We start from the raw sequence: 24,017 nt of genomic DNA on the forward strand, positions 1-24,017 counted from the left end.
GGGAATTAATTTTAATGATGAAGAATCTTTTCAAATAAAAAATCTCAAAGGTAATATTGAAAGCACTTGATATAATCATAATGAATTATATTTAAAAATACAAATAATTTAATTTGGAATGAAAGTAATGCTCCTTCTTATTTAACATGTCTGTTGGCAGAAAAAAAAATATATTTGAGCAATTTTCTGACGACCCTTGTAAGTACGAATTTGAAAGAAAAATTTATCATTTTAAATCCTAGAAGTAGATTTACATTATGATATTTATGTCTTCTTAAATTTTGCTGAATTTTGCACACACACCAACTATTTTTTAAAATATGCGATAATTATTTCTTGTTATCGAGAACAGCCTATATTTGTTTCTCACTAACTTTTTTAACTTAGTGAATACAGTAAACCAACCAGGGCTGGACGAATCCCAGGTGCCAGTTTGCCATCGTGACTAAAAAATTGGTAATGGCGCCTAAAATTTTGATTGAAAAGTGTGATTACTAAATTGCAGGCTGAGAGCAGCCCAAAATGTTTGGAATTTATAGCAGCATACCTGTCAACACGAAAGAGGGTCATTATGCCCTGAAAAATGAAAAGAAGCATTAGTTTGGACTTTTTTTTCGGATAAAACTCATTTTGGTGCCTATAAAATTGTTCTGCAGCCTAGATTTTTTTTCGATTTGTCCAGTTCTTTAGTAAAAACCATTTCATTAATTTCATATTTTTTTATTCTGTCATGACTTCCCACTTGCATATGCCCGATTTACCATTTGGTGCTTTAAGCATGTCTAAGATTTTATATTTCTAGATTAGTATTTCCGAAACTCGTGACAAGGTGTTTCTAAAGAAAAGTTTTCATCCTTTAGGAGAAATTGCTCATTTCAAAATTTACGTTTCAAGATCAAGTAATTCTGGTATGGTTTTTAGTGGTGGGGCCTTTGGGTTGAAAATCTGTGTTGTAGAAAAAAAAATTGAAGAAAAAACTGAAAAAATAGCAGAAAAAACATAGATGGAGTTGATTACTCTCACAATATTTAATGGCTATAATATATATTGCTATGGCTAAAACTGGCGAATTTTGCTGGTAGAGTCAAGATCATGTACGGTATAAAATAAAAAGGCTGGAGACTGTCCACCTCCAAGTTACAATATATCTACATTTAAAAAGTATAACTTTTCAAATATATTTACTAATTATTTGTTATATATGTGCTGTGTGTGTGTGTGTGTGTGTGTATATATATATATATATATATATATATATATATATATATATATATATAGTATGGATTATTAGGAATATTATTTACAGGGGAATGATGGAGAAACGAAAAAATTTGAAAAGAAAATTAAAACAATCGACAGTTTTTTCATCCCGAAGTCTAAAGGCTCGTCGACTTGCCCCATTTCTGTTATACCACCACCAGGACATGCAAATACTACTAAAGAAGTCAATAGCAATGTTGACTACCCTAGTATTTCATCTATTATCTTCGGTACCTGTGCAATATGATATTGGTTACTACGTTAGTTCCAAAATTGATGACTTTACCAAAAAGCTACTTTTAGTCAATCACTGGAGACCACCCGCAAATTGCGTTTTCCCTTTCTCAGAACATAATAAAAAGAGTAAAGTGGAGAAAAGGTATGCATCTCATAAACATCTCGACAACAACAATTGGCTTGTGTTTTCGGATGTTCAGAAAGGCTACTTTTGTAAGTACTGCCCTTTGTTTACAGCGGGAAACATAGGTGGGTATAGCAAAACTGTTCCATTAAATACCTTGGTGGTCAAGCCTCTGCAGAACTTTGCTAAAATTCTAGACAAGGATGGAGTTCTGGAATCGCACAAAAAAAATGAATATCATTTATTTGCTGTTGAGGCTGGAAAGCAATTTCTAAAAAGTTTGGAAAATCCAGCAAGTGATGTAGTTAATCAAATTTACAGTCAGCGACACAAACAGGTAGAAGAAAATCGCAGCAGATTAATACCAATTGCAAAAACTATTCTGTTTCTCGGAAGACAAAACATCGCTTTCCGAGGACATAGAGACGATGGGCAACTGTTACAGGCAGATAAAAGACCAGATAATGAAGGCAATTTTCATGCCCCCCTTCGCTATAGAGTTGAATGTGGTGATACAGTTCTTCAAGAACATATCGAACGAGCTTCCTCAAGGGCAACGTTTATGAGCAAAACCACTCAAAACGAATTGATAACATGTTGCGGAGAGGAAATTTTAGAAAAAATAGTGGCACAGGTAAAGGATACAAAATTTTACAGTATCTTATTTGACGAAACAACAGTTGCGGCCCATGAATCTCAATTAACCATTGTTGTAAGGTACATTTTCAAAGGGCAAATACGAGAAGATTTTGTAAAATTTTTAAATCCTCGAGATTATAAAAATGGAAGATTTGATGATGGGCACGAAGGTGAAGAGAAGAAAGTAAGGAAGACGATGGAAGAAAAAATGGTGAAGAAAGCTATGAAGAACCAACCAAGAAGGTGAAGAGAAGAAAGAATGTGAAGAAAGTAAGGCAGACGATGGAAGAAAAAATGGTGAAGAAAGCTATGAAGAACCAACTGTCAGTGGCAAAGACATTGGGAAAATCGTAATTTCTACGTTTACACAACTTGGTTTGGATCCTACCCATTGTGTTGGTATATCTACAGATGGATGCACCATAATGATGTCTGTTGCGCGGCGTGCTGTAGCTGAAATAAAAAGGAAGGCAAAAAATGTTGTTCATTGTCCATGCCATAATCATGCTCTAAATTTAGCTATATCAAAAGCATCTAAAGTGCAATCAGTGAGAAATGCTGTCAAGGAAAAGAATAATTTCTTTTTTTCACAGCATCTTCAAAGCGTTCATTTATTCTGCAACAAGTTTTGGGTCATAAACTTACAGGTCTTTGCGAAACTCGGTGGATCAAAAGACATGACAGTATTATGCAGTTCCGAACTTCATATCGCGAAATTGTGCGAGCCTTGGAATGCGTTGCATCATGGAAGGAAGCCGAAAGTGCTTTGGGGGCCAAATGCCTCTTATCGGCAGTTTGCTAAAGCGAATTCATCATCACTGTCATCTGTTTGTCTGACGTCATGGAAGATACCGTACCTTCAAGTAGATTTTTCCAAAAATCAAATATAGACCTCAAACAAGCAGAAGATATTCTATGTGACACTTTCTGTACTTCACACCAAACGAAGGGATTGCGAAAATGTATTTTCTCGCCTCTTCAGTGAAGCTGATGGTGTAGCCAAAGCACTTGGGATCGAGCTGAAGGTCCCTCACATAGCAAAAAGGCAAATGTGAAGAGACAACAACCCATCAACAGATCCTGAAGAATATTATTGACGAACTATTTTCATTCTTGTGTTGGAAAATATAGTTGAAGATCTTAATGTTTCCCCAAAGAAGTGAATGAAATATACATGTGATGAAGTTGTCGTAGAAACGATTGCATCAAAATACTGCTCGTTACTCGGAACTCGTAATGCAGCGCAAGCCGCAAAGAGAAAATGACCGAAAAAAGGAAAAAAGATGGCCAATTGTTCTGTCACTTTGGTCCCCCCCCACCCCGAATGAAATTTCTGGCTATGCCCCTGCACTGATTCGTATCCTTGCCACCTTGCCAATAAGCGTCGCTGCTGCTGAAAGGACATTCTCAACACTAAGGAGGCTAAAAACTTGGTTGCGATCCACGTTGAGTGAAGAACGATTAGTGGGTCTCGCACTGATGAATGTGCACTACAATTTATACGTAGATGAAAATCAGGTCATTGATCGATTCGCTAACAAGAAAACTCAAAGATTGGAGTTTATTTTATGAATCATTTGCATCTATGTGTTTTTGTTTTGTTTATGGACATTTTGTTTATTTCATGACGTGTCTTTCAGACGGAGCGGATGGGACCCGCACCCGCGTGGATTAATCACTGATTTAACGGTTTTTGTTACACTTGGAATTGGGCAATGCATTGCTCAATTTTTATATACTGTATTTGAATACTGATATAACAATAATGCCCAATTTTGAAATTTTCCAACCAATTTTTAAAAATTGCTGTGAAAAAAATGGGTATCACTTTGTTGTTTTTAACTAGTATAACTTAATTAATCCGCTCTGAGTGACAAGACGTTAAGACATGCATAGAAACCAATGGCCGATCAATACCACCGTGAGGACGCCCGCGAGTGGATGATACCCCCCTTCCGCCGCGTCTAAAATTATTCAAATCTAACAGCAGTTCTCCAGTTAAAGCAGGCGTATGAGCACGACCTCCTATATAACCTAGATAACCAGGTTATCTAGGTGGTCGTGATATGGGAGGGGGCATAGCTATGCGCGGATGCATCCATTCCATGTGAAAGGGCTGTGCATGATTTGTATCATATTGATATTTATTTTATGAATAATAATTTGTATATCTAAACTTTTGTTTATTTTATGAAAAATCTGCATCTATGAGATATGAATGTGATCAAGACGTATTCCCAAGAGATCGTTACGATCTGTCCAGGGAATTTGTTAGTGTTAGTATACATCCATGCCCGACCCAGGATATTTTTCCTTATTTTACAAATTATCTGCATCTGTGATATATTTTCGTTTATTTTCGAATTATCTGCATCTATGAGATATTTTTGCTTATTTTACGAATAATATGTATCTGCATTTTAATATTCGGGATTTGAGAAGTTTACGGAAGTTTTACAAAGTTTATAAAAGCTAGTTTAACAGAGGCATGTATTCATTTCAAGTTTGAGCTGTCACACATATATTTTTCGCTGGCGCAGTGTGACCTGTTACTGGTAAGAGACTGTCATTGTATGCACATTACATACTGGTTGATCGCTGCTGCATTTTTATAGGGTTTTGGTTTTCATTTTTTTCTTCTTCAAATATTCCAGGATCGTCTCTATTAAGGCCTGTGATACACATACCACTAAGTAGCACGAAAACCTGTTACTTACTAGCATGTGTGTCATGGACCTAAACGAGATGTCTGGGATCCAAGGTAACTTAGAATTAATTTCCTATGGTTCACAGATGTGCTCTCTTTATTTGTATTATTTCACCTAACTGGTATTAAACGTCACAAAAATTGAAAAATTTAATACTTTCAAAGGTATCAAAAACAAAAAAGAAGTATCAGCCTACTGTGGCATAAAAACCTGGAAAAAAAATATCGAATACATATGTACGTATTTGTATTTGTGTATATTTGTTTTGTTAGGTTAATTATGGACCATAATTTTTATCAAGCAATAGAGAAGGATTCTATAGGAAAACTTAATAATAATTATTATTCATATCCAGGGTGATTCAGAAAAGATATGAAAAACTTTAAGGGGTGATAATACACACCAGTACAAACAATTGTCATCAAAGAATACCTGGTCTAACATGAAACGCAAACGTGCTTGAGCGTTTTGAAACGGCCGCTCCGCAAACGTTAAAATGCATTCCTGTTGAAATTTATCAGAAGAAAAATAACACCATGCATGCAAATGTAACCTTGAGAAGAAGAAGCCATATGAAAATCTGCGTCACAGTGAATAAAAGGCGCTGACTCGGTATTGCCAAAGTGTTCCAAAATCCTGTATTCACGGAGGGACTGTTAAACGGCCGGTCGAATAACATGCGGATGAATGCTATTGCGCATGTTAGAAAAAATCGGTATACTCGTCTAACCAGTGAGCAGTTGTGACAAGACCACAGCGTTTAACAAGTGATGATGATGATCTTGATGCTGATTCGTCAATAAAGATCACTTGTTTATTCTTTTTTCCTCTGCTGCTGCGAGTGTTTTTGAAAACAAGATGGAGGACGATCGCGATGGCTATCGCCGCAAGATGTCATTTATTTTTGTTATTGGTAGTTTTATTTTGTTGAATAAAGTAACGAATTAGAGAAATTTCAAGAAACAGATGTTTGTAACGTTGGTACAGCTCTTCATCCGTTTCGACCTTGTCACAAGAAACATGCTTGATCACATTTCTGTAAGATATGGAGGAATCTGATTATGATTCTCAAGCAGCTGATGAGGTATGTAAAGCTTTATTTAACAGTTATTTATTTCCTTTTTATAAAATTATTATATAAACAAATTTAAGTATTCACAAGTGTGATACATAATGATCCGGAGTGGCCCCTGATTATCCCTCAACCAAGGTCCCCACATCCTGTAGCCGGGCCCCCATGCCAGGACTTTTTGCGGGCCATTTGAGGTAAATTTAGAATGTAAAACAAAAAATTACGATCAACCCATCCCAGGGCTGAAGCTCTGTCAACATCCCCACCTCATTTTCCCATGTGATGACTAGTGTTTTTTTAATATTATTACAAATGCTGAAAAAATATTATTGTCTGATGATTTCACGAAAAAAAGTGTATTTTTTCCATATAAAAATACAAATACTTTTACATTCAAAAGCAAAGGTTTATGTGTGTGTATTCGATTGAGCCATCAAAGAAATGCCAGTTTGTAAACAATACTCTGCATTCAAGGAAACAGTTATTTTCCGGATATTATGCTGAGGTGAGCTCGGAAAGAAAAGTCATCACGTCTCCGCCGGGACTCGAACCCAGGCCCTCTTGCATACCGGGCAAGCATGCTACCATCTACACCACTGGAGACACATGAATCTGCCTTCCTAATTTCACGCACTGTGTCGTGAGGCGCTGAAGTAGAGGCATTAGTAGCCTCTCTTAACTTCAGGAAATGGCCCCCGGGTGGGACGGTTTAGAGAGATATAGATGGCTTTTTTAGAATTGAATGCAGAGACTATGAAATAGAATTCAAGTTTTTAAGTATATACATACGAAAATAGATTCAAAGTCCAGAAAATGAAATTTGAATGTCTTCATTATTATTAATATTACACATACAGCCGATGCGCTCATAACGTCCCCACAACGTTTTCTCGATTAATAATTATTTTCATGTCCCCCACATCCTGGAGCAGGGTCCCTTAGGCTGGGATCTTTGGCTTCTATAGTGCATTTATAGCATGAAAAAAAAGTTATGGTAATTGTCCCGGGAATGGAGCCTTGTTAGCCCCGCCCTTGTGGGGGCATGGGCGGAGAAGGTGGAGTCGACTGATATAATGTATATATGAATTGACATCATCGCGCTCCCTTCCTCCCAGACTTCCAAGTCTATCTCCGCCTATGTGTGGGAGCCATGGTCCCAATCATTCTCAATAAGATTTTCGTTTAAAGCGTTTTCCCATGATAGTTTAGGAAAAATGTTATAGGTGGGACGGATCCACTGTTTATATATATTTTTGGTAATTCAACGTCTGCGAAATTAACGTTGAATTGCCCAAAAACTTTATGCATTTCAGGTTCATGAAACTATGAAGTACCCAAGAAAGAAACCAAAAAAAAAGAATTCAAATTCCGTTAAAATTACCAAACACAAAATTCCAAGTCTAAAATTGTATAGTCGAATCCCGTTATAACGAATTCCGAGATACCGGAGAAATCACAGAAATTTCGTCATGAGGTAATTTGAGGTTTTTGCATTGCTCCTATGTAAACTTAGCTTGGGGATGAGAAAAGTGTTCATTAAAAGGAGATTTTCGCTATAACGGTATTCGTTAAAACGGGATTCGACGGCATTAGGATTGTCAAAAATATTGAAAATTTTTTTTTTTTCAGTCCGCAAAATGGACTTTGAATTACCAATGGGAAAAAAGGAAAAAAAACGAAATAAATTCAGAGTTTGCTAATAAAATTGGAATTTTCAAAAAATACCGCAAAAAAATGGAAACCATGAAATAAACATTAAAGAAAAGTGGAAAAAAGAAGTCCGAAAATACACTAAACGCACATGCGTTAACATGCCCGTCAACAGCCCAAATAGCAGTGGCTACATTATCACGAAAAAACTGGCTGCTAACTGGTCTGTGAAGCGCGGAGAATACCGTTTTCCAAATAACCATCGTTTTAGCAGGCGCTTGCATGTTAACAGCCGTCGGTGAATACGGCCATTAGAAAAGTTGCACGCTGCAATAACTTCACAGGGCTGGCGTCCGCACCTTCTATTTACTGTGACGCAGATTTGCGTATGGTTTTTTATTCTTCCCCAGGTTGCATTTGCATGCATGTTGTTCTTTTTCTCCCGGTAAATTTCAACAGGAATGCCGTTTTAACGTTTGCAGAGCGGCCATTTCGAAACGCTCTAGCACGTTTCCGTTTCATGCTAGACCATGCATTCTTCGATGCCAATCGTTTGTATTGGTGTGTACTCTCACCTCTTAAAGTTTTCCCATCTTTTCTGAATCGCCCTGCATATGCTTTCGATATTCTGCTTTCAAAAGCTTGCAGTTACTTGTACGGTTGCGCATGATACTGTAAATAAAAAAAATTGGTTTGCAATGTGTATCAAAATGGCTTACGTTTCTTAATATAACACATATTATTTAGTGGCCCCCAAAATTTTTTTGGGAACGGTTTTGGTTCTTTTTGCGAGGTTGGCAGACATAAATAACCACACACAAATTTTTTAACAGCTACTTCATCAATTGTAATGTACAGTAGTTGTTGTATACAATTTGTTAAACCAGGATGTTACTTATAAAAAACGTTATTAAGAATTAATTAAATTTAAATTACTTTTAATTTTTTAGAAACATCAAATTTTCAAATTTAAAGTATTTTTAGAGTCTGCTGACACTGGGTTGTGGATCAGTGATCAACTCCTTCACTCCGCAAATTCGCCCCCCCCCCCAACACATCACCCTGGATCCGCGCCTGCTTGTACTTACCTTTTTTTGACAGTCATGTCGTCGAGTCGACCAGTTGATTGTTGCCGATATCCACCGTCAGCTTGTAGTGGTTCAGGAAATCAGCACGATAATGGCTTGCAATGTTTTGGTGAAGAGCAAAACTCCAGCTGAAGTCTCTACGAAGACCGAGATTCAGCAAAATGACTCACGTACCACAGTTTGGTATTATCTCACCATTGGCGGCATATAGCCTGATCAACTTGTTCCATCTTGTTGAGCCTGTTACTACCCATAGAAAAATAATACTGTTCCGATAATTACAAGCCATGTCTCAATATGCAAATCCATTGAGTGACATCATAGATTTCTCTGTACGCCGAAGATCAACAGTATGCCGATTGGTCCTATGAAAAACTTGTTCACTGCTATGTATACTCCTGGCTGATGCTTCAGAAGTGCATTCATTCTTCAATTCATCTTGCTTTTTCAACGAAGCAGTTCTGAGTGTAGAGAGGAAGCTCTCACACTAACCAGTTACCATCATATGAGCCTTCTCTAACCATGTTCAACTAATTTCTTAGAGTGTTAGGTTTTGTGCAGGCCCGTCATTTAGGGGGGGGGGCAGGGGGGTCCCCCTGGCTTTTGAAAATACAATAGAAATGATATATATACATACATTGAGTACATGTGCTTTGTCCCCCCCCGGAAAAGTTGAAATGACGACCCTGGTTTTGTGCTACACCAGCTGGTCTGGGTAGTTGGTGATGAATTCTCACGTGTAGGTAATAGATATCTACATTAAGTTGTTGATAAGGTGGTTGATGATATCGTGATACGTCCAGCAGTGATGCGATTACGGCTTCTTGCAATAAATAGCGATGGTCAACCTCTATACGTGATGAGATCTAACAAGTGTCTCTGGTGTGTCGTCTTCCTGTCAACTAACACCTAATATTGTGTGCCATGTCATCGATGTGCCGAATGGTGAATCGCTATCTTGCTGACATTATCATCTGATTCCTCAGAGAGGTCGTCAGGATTATCTTAGCCTGAGGGATAGTTGCTGACATAATTGGGTGAGGTCTTCCATGTTTTATATCGAGAGTTTAGCAATTGTGTTCAACTCTGTTCAATTGATTCCTATTTAACAAAATTAACATAATATGTCAAGATGTGAAATAATAAACGAGTTAATTTGGAAATTGCCTATATTTTTGAGTTTGCCAATGAATTAATGGACATTATGGATGTACAAATCACGTGACATAGCCTATAGGAGATGCTACACAAGGATCTGGTCGGCTTGTGTCGCTAAGGGGCGTCAAGAGACACTTCCGAAATGCTCAGGATGCTCTGCACCTGCGGTGGAAATAGGTGAGTGAATTTTCAGAAAGTTCTCGCATACTTCGTAGAAGGGCTGTAGGACGTTGACTTCCGAGAGAGAGCTGTAGCAAGAGCCTGGTTTTGGCTTACTTCGATTGGGCATATTTGGAAAGTAAAGTGTCCTTGGTTCTTTTAGGTGTGTTAGATTGTGTCCGTGTATTGAAGTAGCGGTTTCGAAAGCTTTAGTAAGCGCACTGATGATGAGTTCACAGTTCGTGAGATCATCTTCGATCTTATGAATGAAGAACAATGACTCTATGCTGCTGAAAAAGAGTTCAGGTTCACAGCTCCAGAAAGGTGGCAGTTTTGCATTCGTTGCCATGACAGTAGGTAACGACAGAGGCGGAATGGAAATTCAGGTGGAAGAGTGTTCGGGATCGGCCAGGTCACCAATTGTTGTAGAAGGAATGTGGCAGTTGAAGACAAACACTTCCTTCACGCAATTCATAGATAATTAACATTTATTATACAATTAAATTTGCAGAACCTACAAGAATGAGCTGCCCACGTGACTGTCTGTTTCGAGCCGCAAAACGCAAGTCCATTTCCTCCATTGCACAGGCGTGTCTTTTCCCTAAGACGCGGACAGTGCCATCCAGTGGTGGTCACTGTCGCCACACAGGTTTCACTGTAAATTAAAAATGAGAACATTTCACTTAACATGAACACTTCCTTTTGCTGTTTATTGATTAATGAAATTAATAAATGGAATTTTGTATTTTAAATCTCATCTTACTTTTTCATTTCACATCCGATATTTTATATATACATATGACATATATTATGAGAATAGTTTGATGTCTTCATTTGAGAAGGGTTTGATATTTACCAGGGTTGTTATAAAAAACATTTTTTTTAAAAGCCAAAAACCTGGTTTTTTGGTTTCAACCTTTTTTTTCCAATAACATTTACATTAAAAACAATAAAATTTGTAAAAAATCATTCAAACTTCTAATAATTAATTAATTAAAAGTAAAATGTTTATTAATGTAATTAACACTATTCCCATATTAATTAATCTGTAAATATTTCTTACATTTTAATAAAAGCCAACTTTTGCAATTTAGTTACTTTATAGCTTAACTCGGGAAATATTTAGTTTGAGAATTCTTAATGTTATATTATTAACCATATAATAAAGATGTTTTCTCCAGTTACTTTCAATGCGCTTAATTATGACTTAATTTTGCAAAAACTTTGATTAAAAACTAGGCAAATACAATGTGCTTAAGGGAGAATAATTAATGCAGATTAATTATCAATGATTTACAATATAAAGGGTGATTATAACTAAATTTCTGATTTCAAAACACTGTAAAATAAAAACCACTGGTCAGAATAATTTGACAATTTGCATGAATGTTCCTGAGGCAATGGAATTTTGTATAGTGAAGAGAAAAAAATAAGATGGATGACACTACTAATCCATCAGATGGGAAATTTGCTCGTAGAATGGATGTGACAGCCAGTCAAGGCAGAATGATAATGCAATTAGTGTAGCACGATTCCGTAATTCCTGGAAACATGACTGCACATAACATTTTGTGGTATTCCCAAAGCCTAAAGTTGCAAGTGTGTTCCCCTGTTAGATGAACATAATGACCAGTTGTCGTATGATCTTGTTATTATCAAAATTGTTCTTCTGCAGTTGCAATGTGCATCTTGATAAAAGTTTTGTTACCAACCAGGGCTGGACAAATGAAAAATAAATTTAGGTGCCAGCCAAATTTGGGCCTGTTTTTCTTTTGGGAGGGGAAAGAGCAAAGCATGTTTTTCCCACCAAGAAAAACAGGCCAGAGTAACTATTATAATTATTAATTTTTTTTTTTACGGTTTTACAGGCCTTTATGACCCATCCTTATGTTGGAAAATACATTATTACAAAATCAAAAAAAATTTGTCTTGTCCTTACACTTCATTTTAACAATGATGCATATAAAATTTTGGGTGCCAAAACTGATTTTCTAGTCATCCCAGCATCTGGGATTTGTCCAGCCTTGCTTTTCACACATTGATGCTGTTGAAGTGCTGAAATGATGTGGTTGTGCAAAATATACTGCTGGCCAAGTACAGCATCATCTAGTTGTACATTTTAAAGTTTCTTTCTTTCGCCAAAGAAAATTCCATTGCTTTATGCAATGAACCCATGCAAATTTTCAAGCCATTCTGACCAGCAGTTCTTATAAGTGTTTTGGAATCGGAACTTTAATTATAATAACCTTGTATATAGCTGATTATTTTTCATAAATTGATTATTCATTTCATAAAAACATCCTAACAAAACGGTGACCCAGTCCATATTCTAAGGAATTTCTAACGGTAAATTATTTAGACAGCAATCACCGGCTACTTCATGAAATTGCCAATTTTGGGCTTATACTGTGTTATACCATTGTACCGTAGAACCTTGATTAACTGGGGGTAATGTAAAAATAATTTGATATTAAGCCAGGTGGCGATATACAGTATGAGATGTGTTGCTTCCTATGAGAGAAAAAACTAAAATATCTGAGGTAATGTAATTACTAGTGTACACTGGTCTTTGTCCTTAAGGAACAGCTGGTCTCCTTTTGGATTACAAGACCACCTGCCTTTAGCATGCCAGTGATGTCACTACTGTTGTTGCTTCTTTGCAAAGGAAAAAAAGCCTGTGAGATAATACACAACCACCACATATGTGTGATACAATCCTCATTCATGAATTTGCTTAAGATACAGAGCATCAGAATGTAGCGAAAAGTTAGAAAATGCAGTAAGAATGAGAAATTTTGATACTGTATATAATTTTCAGTGACTAAGGTACTTAATATGAAAGAAAATTTATATTCAGGCCACTTTTATTAGATTTTTTTTTTTGAAAAGAAACACTTATATCATCTCGCACCATTTAAAGATATACCATCAGAATGGATCCCAAGAATAGAAAATGTAAGAATAAAACATATTGGCTAATAATGAACCAATGTGATATTTTTAAGGGGGAAAATTTTATTTATAGGCCACTTTTAATGTGATTTTTTGAAAAAAACCAGACTGGTTTTTTTCAAAAAATTACTTGGTTTAAACCATGGTTCAAAACAAACAACCTTGATATTTACTTCACTTATAAATTTTTGTTATAAATTTGGACAATTTATACTTTAAAAAGAGCTTCAATGCATTTCTCATCTCATTTCTCTCTCTCTCTCTCATTTCTAAATGATTTCTTAAGCTCTAGGTTTTGAGTTATTAGCCTTGTAAGTGAAATTGTTAAGTTCAAAATTTTAATTGGCATACAAACAAGTTTCTTTCTTGCACATTGCTGTGATTGTGTTTCTCGCCTGTTGTATGTGAATCATTTTAATTTAATTTAATGGATTTATGCGTTAATAACTCATGTTTCAGATATACATACAGAGCTTGAAACGAGGTTAGCAAAGTTCATGGAAGTTGAGGAAGCAGTTTTGTATTCTTATGGATTTTGTACCATATCCAGTGCGATACCTGCATATGCAAAACACGGTGACATAATATTCTGGTAAGAACTTAATTTTTGGATGTCTGCCATGTTTAGATACGCAGTAGACTGCTTACTGGAATCACAGATAATACTGTCATTTGGGTATTGTTATCACTAGAGCCCGGATTATATGCACTAAAAAAGTGGCAAAATATGCACTAAAAAGTGGCAAAATATGCACTTAAAAATGTGAAAATATGCACTTAAAAATGCAAAAATATGCACTTAAAAATGCAAAAATATGCACTTAAAAATGCAAAAATATGCACTTAAAAATGCAAAAATATGCTCTTTAAGTGCAAAATGTGCACTTAAAATGCAAAATGTACATTAAATACTCCAGAATATGCACTAGAAATCTAAGTATGTACAAAAAATGAGAAAATATGCATTAAAAAAATTACCATGTGAAAAAAAGCAGATGTGTTTTTAAAATGCATCTTTTCTATTTCGTAGTGCATATGTATTCATTTATAAAAAATATTTCCTCACACACACATATATATATATAATACCCGCATATGCAAATAACTTCTACATATTTTTCATTCAGGCATTTTTTAATTTTTAGTTTGTTGTAGTTGCTCAATAATGAAAATACCAGTAAAATTATTAACACTAAAAAAAATTAACACTTTAACATATCTCTAGAAATAGCCTTACAATAAAACGGCTAATATTCGTAAAATACTCTATAAATATGACTAAATTTCACCTGCGGGAAAAAAATCGATGTTATGAAAATATTTATTTGAACAATATTTATTTGAAAAATTATAAAAAAAATTGAGTGAGCTTTTAAAAAACCTTCACTTTCGCAAAATACTAACCAGACACATAACATTGAAAATAACTTCATTTATAATTATCAAGTTTTTGGTTTGTTATAAAATTACTATTTTTTTTTTGTCCCTTTTGCAAGCTCAAGTTGCACTAGATCTTTTCTTAAAGTTATCAGTCAGCAGACAGTGCAGGAGGTCACATTAGAGGTATTCCACCACTCTCCTTAGTTTTCGTACTCATTTCCCTATTCTGTCCATGCTTTCCTCATCGACCTATTATAGCCAGTGTGATCCAAGTGTTTGTTGATGCTACATTTTCAATAAATTTCTCAAAGTGGGAACAATAGAACCTTTAGTTTTTGGTCAGTTTTTTTTTTTTTTTTCAATCAACTAGATTCATAGTTCATTGGATAAATGACTTTCCCAAAGGATCTCTTGCATGCACTTATATTTAAGAAAGAAAATCTGTAGACATTTTGCTATCATTGTGTAAGCAGCACAGGTTGTAGATATGAAAGTTTTATTAAAATTTACTTTGTGAACACAACAGACAATTAAAGCTGAACACGTTTTCTAATTGATATTTCTTCATGAATGCATGTGCTTGTAGAATACATACTCTAATTTTTTAACTTAGTTTGAAGAACATTATGAGATATTTAAAAATTGAATGTGTATTTTAAATTAAATATTATGAATGCTTGTTGCAAAAATTTGCCATTTTTCTCTTATTTTTTTCATTCTTCAGTTTTCAGTTTAATAATTGAAGATACCCTTTAAAACATCACTGGGAGTTAACATATGGTGGCCAATTTACTTCAAACTGATGTAATAGAAATTCCCAAAAAGTTTGCTCATGGATAGACACTAATTGTCTACAGTAAGGATATTAATACCAGGGTTGGTAAAAAAAAGCAAAAACCGTTTTTTTTTGGTTTAAACTGATGTTTTGGTTATGCATTAAGAGCAATCATTTCTGAAAAATCATTCAAACTTCTAATAATTAAAATAAAATGTTTATTAATGTAATTAACACAGTTTCCCATATTAATCAATCTAAGTATTTCTTACATTTTAATAAAAGCTAACTTTTGCAATTTAGTTATTTTATAGCTTAACTCAAGGAAATATGTTGTGTTTGTGAGAATTCTTAATATATATTAATCCTGTAATAAAGATGTTTTCTCCAGTTACTTTCAATACATTTAGTTAGGATGTTATTTTGCAAAAACTGGTAAAAGCTACACAAATACAATGTGTTTAATGAAGCATAATTAATGTAAATTAATTACTAGTGATTTTTGATTACAGGGTAATTATATAACTAAAGTTCTGATTTCAAAACACTAAAATAAAAACCACTGGTTGGAATGACTTGAAAATTTGTATTACCATTCATGAATGTTCTTGAGGCAATGGAATTTAGTATGGTGAAATGGAGAAAAATACTTAAAAATTTAAGATAGATGACACTACTCATCAATCACATGGGAAATTTGCTCGTAGGATAGATATGACAGCCAGTCAAGACAAAATGATAATGCAATTAGCATGGCATGATTTCGTAATTCCTGGAAACATCACAAAAATCAAAGTCATTTGAACAAACAACTTACACAAGAAATGTTAAATATGTTGCCCTCTGTGTTCTGGCTGTGAGGTGAAAGAACAAAAGTGCTTGTTCAACAACAGATCAGAGTAAGCCTATGCCATGGTAATGATGTGGATGTGCTTTCAATTCGCTTCAAATCACTGCACATAACATTTTGGGGTATCCCCAAAGCCAAAAGTTGCAAGGGTTATGGCAGTGTTTACCTGTCAGGTGAACATGATGGCCAGGTGTTGTGTCATCTTGTTATTGTCAAAATGGTCCTTCTGCAGCTGCTTCACTGGTGTTGCAATGTGCATCTTGATAAAAGTTGTGTTACTAACCAAGGCTGGACAAATAAAAAAAAAAATTTAGGCGGCAGCCAAATTCATTAAGAGCGAACCATGTTTTTCCTCAAGAAAAATAGTCCCAGAGTAATGTATTTTTTTTTTACTTTTCCGGAACTCTATGATCTATTCTCATGTTGGAAGACTTATTACGAAATCAGAAAAAAAAAATTTGTCTCATACTTTCATTTTATTTTAGCAATGATGCATATAAAATTTTAGGTGCCAAAACCAATTTTCTAGTCACCCCGACATCTTTTTTTTTTTTTCATACCGAGCACAACTCAGGTCTATTGCCATAGGCAATTTACTACCTAGTGAGTTGTGCTGGAAGTGTAAGTGCGTGTACCTAACAGTCTGAGTGTGTATCTGGTGTTGTGTATGATTTTTCAGTGCTGCCATCTATATCTCAGAAGTGAAGTGAGTGATGTGTAGTGACTGAATATTTGTACTGTTTGTAGGACTGTTACTCTCTGTGGCGAGACTTTTTAACGGGGAGATCGCTCGCATTTGCGCCTCGAAGTTGGGAACCACAGAAAACCAACTTCAGCCGACCACCACTGTGGTGACGGTGGGGCTCGAATCCGGGTCCCCGCAATGCGAGTCCGTCACTATGACCACTCGACCACCCCGACATCTGGGATTTGTCCAACCCTGCTATTCACACACTGATGCTGTTGAACTGCCGAAATGATGTGGTTGCACAAAATAGATTACACCACTGGCTAAGTACAGCATCATCTACTTGTACATTTTAAAGTTTTTTTCTTTCCCCAAATAAAATTCCATTGCTTCATGCAATGAATCTGTGGCGTCGCCACTGATACTCGTGGGAAGTAAAAGAAAGCCATTTCTCCAGAGCAGTGATTGATGTACGCGCTCGAAGCACCATCGTGTGATTATTCAAGTTATCATTCGTTGTCAGTTCGCTTCTCGTCCTGTATATAATATGTTGTGTAAATAAAGTGCGTCCTTTCATGTGAGTTAAAATCCATTCATGTCTTGAATTGAAACTACACGCAACCGTCCCAACATACTCCCTATAGATCCATGCAAATTTTCAAGCCATTTTGACCAGCAGTTCTTATTTATGTTTTGGAATCAGAACTTTAATTATAATCACCTTGTATATAGCTGATTATTTTTCATAAATCACTTACTACTGTACATCCTAACCAAACGGTGACCCAGTCCATATTCCAGGGGTGGGAACACTGCGCCAAAATTAACATGTTGTGCCATTTGGTTCCAATAGTGTATTTGTCAGCGCAATGTGCAGTGTCGCTCAATAAGAACTCAATTTGATTGGAAAGTTCATTTTATTTCATTTCAAGTTCGAAAGTTTATTTTATTCCATTTCAAGTTCGAAAGTTCATTTTATTTTTCAGGCTTAGCATGGAAAATAACAGTGACGAGACATAACGAACATATATTGAACTATACTGCATATCAATTATAACCAAAAAATGAACACTGATCAAGAACAGACATCTTTTATTGACGGAAATCCTTCATGGAATTCGATCAGTTGCCGACAAGCGTAATTCGAAATTTACATAAGGCATGAAAATTTTTTTCCCCAACAATCAGCCCCCTCATGCCGTATGCTTTCATACAAAAGTTCATATAATAATTTCATATTATTTAGAGCGATAAGTTTTGTAGAATAATCTGCAAGATTACATTTGCTATTGATATATTTCAATTTAAAAAGTTCCTTTTCCACAAGGTTTCTTAGAAAATGACACTTTACATCGATATGTTTCGAGCTGTTCTCAACGGGTTATAATGAAAAATCAATGGCAGCCTGGTTGTCACAAAATATACAATAAAATTATCAAAATCAATTTCTAATTGTTTGCATTTAAATAAAATATTTTGCATCCAAATAAGTTCTTTAACAGATTCAGTTAATGATACATATTCGTCCTCCGTAGTTGATAAACTAACACATTTATATGATTAAATAATCGACTTTGGGGTTACCCAAAATTCCAAAACTAACATGGCTATACACGTTTCAGAACTATATGAAGTTCCTTCATTAGTAGCAGAAACAAAGAAGAAAGAAAATATTGAAAGAACTGCTTATAGCGGGAGTTACTCGCTGTTGTAGACAAGAGTCAAATTCAAAATGAACCGGCAACAAAAGAGCAAGAGGATGGAAAAAAGAAAAATGGCAGAGCCAATCACAACCAAGAACGTGATAGTGATGCTGATGGAGAAGAATAATTATTATAGAAACTGTTGCCAGATTTTTTGAGAAGGGTGGTGTGCTGGATAGGTCGTTGACCAGCTGGTCATATTTTCTTTCCTCTTTGTTTCTGCTACTGATGAAGGAACTTCATATAGTTCTGAAACACGTATAGCCGTGTTAGTTTTGGAATTTTGGGTAAACTCAAACGTCGATTACTTAATCGTATTATTATCAAACCCAAAAGGTAATCCATTTGTAACACATTTATGTTTAAATGTTCGCCATGATATGGGAGCATTATCCAATAACATGATCATTCCTCCCATAGAAATCTTATCATCCCTATTACAGGCAAAATCAGAATAACAGTGTAATTTCAAATTATTATCGACATAAAATAATAATACACTTCTACCAAATATATACACACAATTACACCATTTCAATTTCTTAAATTGTAAAGACTTAAGAACAGAATGAAATTCTAAGAACCATTCACGTTTTCTCTGACGTAGACCATAAATTGCTTTGTTTAATCGACAGGCATAATTATGTTTGTTAGAGTCAATGAAACCAAATGGTTGTTTCATGTACACCTCATGATTCAATTTCGCATAAAGATATGCACATTTGATATCTAATTGACAATGAAGCCATCCTTTCTAACAAACTGAAAAATAATCTCATAAGTGTAAAGTTGACCACGGGGCTAAATACTTCTTCATAAGAGTCACCTTTGATTTGATTGCAGCCTTTAGCTACAAGTATAGCTTTATAGCGTTCAATGTTCCCTTTTTCATTTCTTTTCACTGTGTAAACCAGGGGTGGGTTTTTGACATGACAAGCGTCAAAACCAGGTTTAAACTGTCGAGAACCATCAAAAACCTAAATGAATGCTCTTTGATATTGTTTTGAACACAATAGGAATATAACATGATGAAAAACTTACTTTTTGTATATTACAATGTTTTATTTTCAAACATTAATTTATTACAATAATTAAAACAAAATATTAATGATAATTTGCAATTTTGAATTTTTCAACAAAAAGTCTAGAAAATATGAAATATAGTTTTGTTGTTCATTTTAACTAAGCTACTGATTACCTGTGTTCAATTTGCTAAGTGGAATAGAGCTGCTTATTCAAAATATGTGTGTAAATATGTGCGTGTCACAGAATTAGGTTTTGGACTTCAGAACATAGGTGGAGATAGACTTCGAAGTCTGGGGGGGGGGGGGCACGATGTTGATGATGTCAGTTCTTATATACATATATGCATTAGAACAGTCGACTCCACACCTTTGATGCTGGGGGCAATGCCCCCTCATGCCCCCCCCCCCCCGTATCTCCGCCCATGCTTCAGAAACTATAAATCAGTGTTAAAACAGTAAAAAAGTTATTGTCAATGTTGTCAAATAGTTTTTTAACCTGATAGATATGCTAAATAAAAAACACTTACTTTTATGTAGGTTAAAGGGTTTTATATTCGGAATTATAATTACTGAGAATCTATTTTGATACTTCAAATTTTCTGATCTGCCCAAAATTTTATTCCATGTAAAAATGCTCTCACAGAATGTGTAGAAGTAAGAATAACTAGGTTTGACTAAGGATAAGTTACAGGAGTTTCTTAAGCTTCATGTACAAGCTAGCATTACCAAATTAAATGACATTTTAGTTGTACAATTTAGTATTTTGATCGCTAGATATATTTCAATGTTATGCACAACAAAAGTATCTCAGTGATTATCTAGATAATTTATTAACAGAAATCATCATTACACATATGATGTAATAAACTTTTTTAAGCACTTATCTGTTGTAAAAAGAGTACAGCAGATGGTTTATATCAATGCACATATATAAGCAGTAGAAGAAATTTTGGAATGTCAAATCATTCTATAGTTTTTCCTTCAGTGTTTATGCTATGCTTTATTCAAATTGTATATTTTATAAGAAAAAAACATATATTTTTTGTTAAAAATAATTCTGTAGAGAGTATAAAATTATTTTAGAATTATATTAAATATTTATTCTTTGTATAACATAGTCACTTCAAACCTTGCATGCAATTAACGTGTGCATTTCCAATGGAAATTTTTATATTGAAAAGCAGTATTTAAGGTTTTTGAAAAAGGTTTTATGATGTGACAGTTTAAACCGTCAAAAACTTCCATGTGTCAAAAACCTGCCAACCCTGGTGTAAACCCATCTATTTTCCAAAATTTTCGTATTCCGGGGTTAAGGAACCAAAGTCCACACTTTAAGTTCATTCATAACGTCCATTTCCTCATCTATAGCCTTCTGCCATTCAGATGAATGAGGAGATTTCATAGCTCTGTTGAAGTTTCACGGAATTTTTGCATCAACATGATCAACTTCGAGTTTAGTGAATTTCACTTTTCCTGAAAATTTGTTTTTACCACTGAAATCAAAAACATTCTTATTATATCTAATCTTATTTTTTTCACAATATTTTTCGATATCATGATGTGTACGTAATCTTATATTCATTCTGGATATTCCGTAATAAATATCAACACGTGATCCGTCTGGTCGAGGGACAGCGCTTTACGTATCCAATTAATATCACTACAAGGGATAATGTCAGATGCAGCTTAAATTTGCGATCTGCCCGCCAGTTTTGAAATTCAAATTTGCGATTCGTCATCCGATCTTGAAATTTGAGTTTGCGGTTCATCAGTCGATTTTGAACTTTCGGATCTCTCTTCAGTTGATGATTGAACTTCGGAATTTTCGCCCGCGGAACTAGAACATTGATCGCCAAAAGTATTGATTTTGAAGTGATAATAACTTTCTCTTTTACGATCGGGATGCAGTGTCACTTCCACATCAGTAATATTTTCATCAAAACGAACATTTAATGTTTCAACTAATTGATTGGATTTAGGAATCCAAATCCTATATCCTTGAGTTAGCTGGGCTCATCCAATCATAATATCAATTTTTGCTTTTGGATCAAATTTCTTATGTTCTTGTTTTGGGATACCTACAAAGGCTTTACATCAGAATACTTTGAAATGTTTGACAGAAGGTTTATTTCCGCAGTCCAGTTCAAATGCCGTTTTATTTTTACCTTTCAGACAAACTCTGTTTCGTACGTAGTTGAAATAAAATGAAGCTTCTGTGCTCAAATTTTTTTTGCTCTCTCATTTTTCAATTCACTTTGTTTTAATAGAGAATTGCATCAATGGCAGTTTGATTATACCGTTCAGCAACCCTGTTTTGTTGAGGCGTATAGTCACTTGTACGTTCAGCTCTAATATCTTGATTCTCAGGAAATTTGTTAAATTCTTTCTTGTGAAATTCCATTCCATTGTCGGTTCTCTTATGTTTTGTATTTTTAAGTTTAGAAATTTTTCCACTCTTTTCTGGAAACGACGGAAACATTCAAATACGTCCAACTTTTTCTTGATAGGAAAAACTGTAACCTTTCTTAAATAATCGTCGATTATTTAAAAAAAATATCTGCAACCGGGAATTGATTGCTCGGGAACTGGACCACAAACGTCCATGTGTAAAAGTTCTAAGGGCTTCTCAGATCGAATTTTTCTGAGATATCTATGAGAAATTCTCTTGGATTTACATAACTTGCAAATGTCACAGGATTGCATGGAATTGTTCAATTCAGGCAAACCCCTCACACCAGAACACTTGGCTGTGTGCATGGCCCCCACATGCTAGTGCCGGGCCCCCAGGTCAGGATTTTTCACGCTCCCCCCCCCCTCTAAAAATTTTGTGCACCTCCCTTGAGAAAAGATTATGGTGTATTTTCTCAGTAAAAAAAAAGTAACACTTTTCGGGAAGAAAAAAATGTTGAATGCCCCCCCTATGAGAAAATACTGCATACGATATGGCATTTGTATATGCAGCAAAACACATCGCTACAACAATAATCAATAATAAATGCATCTACAATGACATTTTTTTCAAATCTTGTTTGGAATTGCCTTTCTTAATGTTAAACTCTTGGTACAAAGCATCGGGGCTTAGCCAGAAATTTCTTTCGGGGGGGGGGCAAAGTGACAAAATAGTGGATTTGGCCATCTTTTTCCGTTTTTTCGGTCATTTTCTCACATTTCGAGGGGCGGGGGAACCAGACCCCCCCAGCCCCCCCCCCCCCTGCTACGCCCTTGGTACAATGACATCATCTATTATGATAAAGCCCTCTAACACGATATTTTTAGGAGATTTTTGAAATCGCTACAACAATATTTTTTATATTTTGTTCAAAATTGTTTTGAATTTAATTTTAACTTCGCTACTTGTTCTCGTTCTTCCAAAGGTTTCTGATAACATCATCAATATTTTACACTAAATGATCACCGAAAGCTAAAGTTATTTGTATTGCTGCACTCTGTGTACGACACAAAAGTGCTTTGCGGTAAGCTTCTTTACAGGTTCAATACACATCTAAGTGAATTTTATAAATAAACTAATAAATTAAAATTTTTTGTAATGAATAAATACATAAAAGCGCATTTTTCAACGATATTAACAATGGCGATATAAAAAAAATTACAACAATAGCGTAAATTTGATCACACGTGAGGATAATGTTACCTCTTTAATCCCTTTACCACAATATTTTATTTTGATCCGTAGAATATTGTTATATCGAGGTTTCACTGTATATTTAAACTAAATAATAAAATATATTTGTGCGTGTAATAAATATTATTACATTTCGAGATATGATTATGTGATTTGTATATAATTTTACGCAATGCAATAGAGCTCCCCTATGGGCCAGTTAAGAGAAGAAATTGGTTAAGGCAATATGGTTTTCCCATAGAAACTTGTGATTGCCATAGGCGTACACAGAATTTTCACGAGGGTGAGGGGTTACGTTCTTTCCTGCAAAATAACCCTATAATCTCGGCTCTGGGGGTTAGAACCCTAAACCCCCTTTGCATACGCCAATGGTGATCGTGATCCATGGTCGGCCGGGCCGCAACTGGGAGGGGGGGGGCAAGCAGGTATCTTGCCCAGGACCAGAAGGTTTTCTAGCCTCTTCTTAAAATTTACGGGGGGGGGGGATGTCAAAATATGTGCTTACCTCAGCTGATGAAGCATTTAGTTGCAGCCCTGATGGCTAGTGTTCAATGTCAAAGTCTCTCGATTAACGATAATACCTCTATTATGGTATTTTTCTTCGTCTGCAGAATATCGTTACATCGAGATTTCACTGCAGTTTTATCATGCATAGTATTAGCTATAATATCCGGCACTGCCCATATTTTCTTCATTTATTGGGAGGATTGGAAAAGGGAAAAACCATTACAAAGGAATAAATATATAATACTGGTAGGATTAAAGAAGTGACAAACCATTGTAAAGGCATATGCACGTGTAAAACACATTACTAGAGAACCACGGTAACCAAAGTGAACATTCCGAAAGTGATTGTTGAGGCCCAGAAACCATTGTTGCTCGACGGTTTTTCACCCATTTCAGGCA

The 24,017-nt window shown here is 35.2% G+C and overlaps 1 protein-coding gene across 2 annotated transcripts in view; it reads left to right on the forward strand.

The window, feature by feature from the left end:
• Positions 1–24,017, forward strand: part of Spt-I (serine palmitoyltransferase subunit I) — a 280,091-nt gene that overhangs the window by 73,746 nt on the left and 182,328 nt on the right. For both annotated transcript variants that reach the window (XM_089249944.1, XM_089249945.1), the window contains exon 6: positions 13,507–13,639. In XM_089249944.1, coding sequence (XP_089106070.1) covers positions 13,507–13,639 — 133 coding nt within the window. The remainder of the gene's footprint in view (positions 1–13,506; positions 13,640–24,017) is intronic.

The sequence above is a fragment of the Pholcus phalangioides genome, unplaced genomic scaffold (assembly GCF_987345545.1).
Source record: "Pholcus phalangioides strain wild (caught in Gottingen) unplaced genomic scaffold, Ppha-v1.0 ptg000022l_1, whole genome shotgun sequence".
Lineage (NCBI taxonomy): Eukaryota > Metazoa > Arthropoda > Arachnida > Araneae > Pholcidae > Pholcus > Pholcus phalangioides.